This window comes from Crocodylus porosus, unplaced genomic scaffold, assembly GCF_001723895.1.
Source record: "Crocodylus porosus isolate Cpor-Errol unplaced genomic scaffold, CroPor_comp1, whole genome shotgun sequence".
NCBI classification, from domain to species: Eukaryota; Metazoa; Chordata; order Crocodylia; family Crocodylidae; genus Crocodylus; species Crocodylus porosus.
In genome coordinates, this window is record NW_017728917.1 from 25,163,362 (window position 1) to 25,169,448 (window position 6,087).

The window sequence follows — 6,087 nt, forward strand, 5'->3', positions numbered from 1 at the left end:
CCAACCACCACTGTGTTAAATGGGATGGGATTGTTTTATTCCTGCAGGAACTTAGTCAATAGTATCACATTTAAAAAAAACAAACATGTTAGTCATTCCTTTTTGTCTCCTCTCAACTGCATTATGTCTAATCTACATCTTTCAAGCTGCGTACCCTTTGATAAGGGACAACTGGTATCTTCTGTCTTGCATATTACAGGCCCTTAACAAGCAGCAGTGGGATATGATTTAAGTTATTAATCTAATTCTTTAAAACAACTGAGGTCTGCTTATTGTATTTTGGTCTATCATAAGCATTTCTAAATTCAACATTATGAGTGAATATAGGTGCTGACATGGCAAGCAGAATTCTTCCAAGTGCACCTGAGCCTCTGTTTGAAGGAATTCTATTGAAAAGGATTTTAAAGTATATATTTACCCCCATAGTCATTCACTATTTGTTCATTTTAGTAAATAAATTACTAAATGCTTGAAGAAATGTCTACCAAGGTTCGTGGCATATTACTAAACATCTAATTGCAAGTGATTGTCAAGACTGGATGTTTTTGAATTGATGTTTGTAAGTGAATGCCTTATTTATTTATTTATGTATTTATTTTTAAATTTTCCCCTTGAAGTAACTGATACAAGCCAAGCTACCGGAGCCAGCACAGGCTGCTTTCAAGAATTAATGAGGAAATAAATATTGATTAATTTCTTTTTTTGCAGGTTGCCCTTGTGCTCCTTTTCAAATCAAATGTCATATTGACTCAAACCCAACATTGGAAGCATGCACCGAGTTGCAGCACATCACCCCTGTACAATGTATCCATCAAACTGGAAGGAAACCCAAAACCAAACCACCAGTGGCCAAAACTCATCCTCTGCAAAAGCCCCAAGGCAAGTGTTTCTGCTGTTCCAAAAGCCATGTCTGTTTTGTCATACTGGAAGTGTACCGTTCAAAAAATTGTCCAAATGTATAAGCTATTAAAACTTTGAGCTGACCTCTCACATGAAAGCATGTAAGTACAGTTAGCATCTTTTCATTATTTTCAATTTTCCCAATATCCCATTAGCAAATTTTTAGGGAAACTTTCATTTAGAAATTACAGTTTAGTTAACTTAACCTTACCCCCTACTTCCTTATACATATTTCAGTGTATTTACCACAGGTAGCAGTAAAGATTTAGACCTAGTTTAAATTCATACGTTTTTACAGGACCAGTTTAACTCTCAACCCTGGAGCTGCTTTCTCTTAGATCAGGAACAATTACATGACACAACAAAGAGAAATACCCAAACATGACACAATTTTTTAAGAAACTCTAATCATACTGAAGTGCCAAAACATACTAATCTTGGTTGTAGTTATTGTGCAACCTGATCTAAATTAAGAGGCAGCACAGTGAAATAAATGCACCGTTTCCAAAGACATGGAGTCATGAGACATGAAGGTTGATGTACCCAGCTAAAGTAAATTGATACAGTTCCTTTGACACCAGTGAGTTATGTGGATCTACACCAGTTGGGAGCCTACAATGCCTAAGTTTTGAGCATCAAAAATCCACTTTCTGAAACACTAAAGTATAGTCTCTTTTGTGGGGAGAAAGTATACCCACGTGTTGGGTGATTAGTGAAATGAAATGTGGTCTTTCTCTTTGTAATTCCAATAAGAGACAGAATACTTTGTGTAATAGATCTTTTTCTTCTTGGTGACCTCTTAAGGTTCTTTCAAATACAAGAGGCATGTAGTTTGAAACCTTTCTGAAAGATACAGGTGAAAATGCCCTAATAGAAAGCTTGATTGATTAATCAAAGCCAGTTAAAAGCAGATGCGTAAGTAGGTACTGTCATTTTTATGTGGGAACAAAAAACATATTTTGTAGGGCTGTGTGAAACAACACCATTTTGTTTCGACTTCTGTTTCGCCATTTCAAAGGGACAGTGCTTCCTTTTGTCATTTTATTTTGTTTCAAAGCACTGTCACGTTTCATTTAGTCAAAACTGTTTCGCTATTTTGACGTTTTGACCATAGGCTATAATGGGGAATCATGAAAATGCCTATATCTTTGTCATTTCTTGCGTGATTTGGATGCAAATTGCAGGGATGGTAGCCCTTTCTGAGGGCATGAAGCCTGCCAGGTTTCAAGGAGCTAGGTGCAGGGGTTTCTGGGAAACTGTACCTCAAGGTGCTGACAAGCAAGACTCGTGTTGTTTGCCAGCAGCAGCAGCCTCCTGTCATCCCGCGCGCAGATCTGGGGGCTCGTGCCCCTGGGAGGAGTCCAGCAGTGGAGAGAGGACAGGTTGAGCTCCATGGGTCTGGCGAAGCCACTCAGAGCGCAGCCCTGGTCCTCCTCACCTCCTGCCACTGGGCTGCACCCTGAGCGGCTCCACCAGCCCCATGAAGCTCAGTCCGACGGTGGGAGGCAAGGGAAAGCCAGGGCTGCGCTCCACCTCCTGCTTGTGGTCTGAGCTGTGTGGGGCTGGCGGAGCTGCTGAGAGCACAGTCCTGGCTTTTCCTCACCTCCTGCCATGGGTCTGCTTTGAAACTTGGAACGTTTCAAAAGTTTTAAAAAGTTTCGGGTGCCTTCATTTCTTTTTGAAGCTGTTCTGAAACCTTTTGATTCATTTCGATTGCACTATTTTGAGTTCAAAACCCATCGAAGGAGTTTTGAAAGGAAACACTCATCGACATTTCTCACAGCCCTAATATTTTGGCTTTTGTCAAGAGACAACAGCCAGAATACTGGCTATTGGAGACAACTTTCTGGTGCAAATGTTGGAAAGATCATCTAGGAGCCAGGCTCATCTTGATCTGCTGCTTACAAACAGGGAATAATTGGTGGGGGATTTGGAAGTGGGTGGCAGGTTGGGCAGCAGTGACCATGAGATGATTGAGTTCAGGATCCTGATAAAAGAAAAAAAGGAGAGCAGCAGAGTATGGACCCTGGACTTCAGAGAAACAGACTTTGACTCCCTCAGGAAACAGATGGGTGGGATCCCCTTAGAGGCTAGTCTGAGGGGACAAGGTGTCCAGGAGAGCTAGCTGTATTTTAAAGAAACCTTACTAATGACATAGGAACAAACCATCTTGATGTACAGGAAGAATAGCAAATGTGGCAAATGACCAGCTTGAATTAGCAGAGAACTCTTTAATGAACTTAAACACAAAAGGGAAGCTTACAAGAAATGGAAGCTTGGACAAACAATTTGGGAGGAGTCTAAGAGTATTGCTCGGGCATTCAGGGATGAAGTCAGGAAGGCCAAAACGCAATTGGAGTTGCAGCTAGCAAGGGATGTGAAGGGTAAGAAGAAGGGTTTCTACAAGTATGTTAGGAACAAGAGGAAGGTCAGGGAAAGTGTGGGTCCCTTACTGAATGGGGGAAGCAACCTAGTGACAGATGATGAGGAAAAGGCTGAAGTCCTTGATGTCTTTTTTTGCCTCAGTCTTCTCAGGCAAGGTCAGCTCCCAAACTATTACACCGGGCAGCAAAGTTTGGGGAGAAGGTGAGCAGCCCTCAGTGGTGAAAGAACAGGTTAGGGACTATTTAGAAAAGCTGGATGTGTACTCTATGGGGTCAGATGCAGTGCACCCAAGGGTGCTGAGGGAGTTGGCTGATGTGATTGTAGAGCCACTAGCCATTATCTTTGAAAGCGCGTAACAATCATGGGAGGTCCTGGATGATTGGAAAAGGGCAAATATAGTGCCCATCTTTAAGAAAGAGTAGAAGAAGGATCCAGAGAGCTACAGGCTGGTCAGCCTCACCTCAGTCTCTGGAAAAATCATGGAGCAGGTCTTCAAGGAGTCCATTTCTAAGCACTTGGAGGAGAAGAAGATGATTAGGAACAGTCAGCATGGATTCACCAAGGGCAAGTCATGCCTGACCAACCCAATTGCCTTCTATGATGAGATGACTGGCTCTGTGGACATGAGAAAAGCAGTGGACGTAGTATACCTTGACTTTAGCAAGACTTTTGATGCAGTCTCCCACATCATTCTTGCAAGCAAGCTGAGGAAGTATGGGTTGGATGAATGGACTGTAAGATGGATAGAAAGCCAGCTGGATTGTGGGACTCAACAGATAGTGATTAGGTAGCTGTGTTTAGCTTGCAGCTGGTATCAAGTGAAATGCCCTAAGAGGTCAGTCCTGGGGCCAGTTTTGTTGAATATCTTCATTAACGATCTGGAAGATGGGAAGAGGTGCACCCTCAACAAGTTCGTGGATGATACCAACCTGGGGGAGGGGAGGCATAGTAGATATGATGGGGGTGAGGGCTAGGATTCAGAGTAACCTAGACAAATTGGAGATTGGGTCAAAAGAAATTTTGCGAGGTTCCACAAAGACAAGTGTGAAGTCCTGCACTTAAGATGGAAGAATCCCATGCACTGCCACAGCCTGGGGACTGACTGGCTAAGCAGCAACTCTTCAGAAAAGGACCTGGGGCAGTAAGCTCAATATGAATCAACAAATGTGTCCTTGTTGCCAAGAAGGCTAACAGCATGCTGGGCTGCATTAGTAGGAGTGCCGCTAGGAGATTGAGGAAAGCAATTATTCTGCACAGGTGAGGCCACATTGGGAGTCCTGTGTCCAGTTTTGGGCCCCCATTATAAAAAGGATGTGGACAAGTTGGAGAGAGTCCAGCAGAGGGCACAAAAATAGTTCAGGGGCTGGGGCACATGACTTATGAGGAGAGATTATGGGAACTGGGTTTGTTTAGTCTGCAGAAGAGAAGACTCAGAGAGGGTTGATAACAGTCTGGTTCCAGAGAGGATGGAGCTGGGCTGTTCTCAGTGGTGGCAGATGATAGAATAAGGAGCAATGGTCTCAAGTTGCAGCAAGGGAGGTTTAAGTTGGATATTAGGAAAAACTCTCTCACTAGGAGCATGGTGAAGCACTAGAACAGGTTACCCAGAGAGGTGGTGGAATCTCCATCCTTGGAGGTTTTTAAGGCCCAGCTTGACAAAGCCCTGACTGGAAGGATCTAGTTGGAGATGGTCCTGCTTTTAGCAGGGAGTTGGACTAGATAACCTCCTTAGGTCCCTTCTGACCCTAATTTTCTATGATTATGACATTTCAGTGTAACCTTCTAATCTTGCTGGCCTGAGTTCATTTAGGAAATACAATGCTTTGTGTTCCCTGAGGATCCATAAAGAAAAACTGATGGTAGTTTTAAGCCTGAAAGCTAGTCTCAAGGTAGGTTCAAATACTGTTTTAACAAGTGCTGTCCTTAGCTTCATTAAACCCTCTCTCCCCTGGAGAAGTAGGTATTCAAAATCAAAGAAGAAATTATCCTTATTTCTCTTGTTTAGATTCAGTGTTTATGCAGTGATAATGAGGAAAGTTATTTGAGTCACAAAAAGGACAATAGCATTACGTGGAGTGCTTTTGTTAGCTACTACTTACCAGCCCAACCCTATTTCTTAGGCTTCACTGTACCCCTATTTATTCATTATATACTCAATAGGAAAATAAGAATATAGGCCACGATTTGCAATTGTGCCTGTTGCAGAGCAACCATGCTGTGAATAAGAGGATTTCAAATTCTCATCTTTGACATCTGAAGATAATGGTATCGAAATCACTGAAAGCTTTTGCAAGTCCTGGCCATCATAGCATATGTTACCCCTCATAAAAAACACTTGTTTACAGTTGTTTTTAATGATTGCCTTAACTGTTCCATTTCCTTTATTTTAAGGGACAAAAACAACTTTAAGAAATCACCGCTCTGTGTGATTGGTTACTTTTTGCTGTTACAAGTAACACCTAAGATTCTTGTAATTTCAAGAGAAATGAATAAGGAAAATATTTTTTCCTCTTCAGTTGGTAGACTTTGTGGATCTGAAATAGCTAATGTCCCTTGTATGGTCAGTGAGTTGTATGTGTTATCTACACAGCAAGAAATAAAACACTTAACACTCTGCCCCCTACAAAATGTAATTATCATAATAAAAATAAATAGCAAGGAGTTTTGGGTCAGAAGTAGTGCTGCAAATTACTTGTTTTTTGAAACTTAAAACATTCAAGTTTCATAGATTTCATAGATTTCATAGACATTAGGGCTGGAAGGGACCTCAGGAGATCATCGAGTCCAGCCCCCTGCCCAAAG

The 6,087-nt window shown here is 42.0% G+C and overlaps 1 protein-coding gene across 1 annotated transcript in view; it reads left to right on the top strand.

The window, feature by feature from the left end:
- Nucleotides 1–6,087, top strand: part of FGD3 (FYVE, RhoGEF and PH domain containing 3) — a 177,106-nt gene that overhangs the window by 78,267 nt on the left and 92,752 nt on the right. Inside the window, exon 2 of the mRNA XM_019536933.1 lies at nucleotides 709–879. Coding sequence (XP_019392478.1) covers nucleotides 709–879 — 171 coding nt within the window. The remainder of the gene's footprint in view (nucleotides 1–708; nucleotides 880–6,087) is intronic.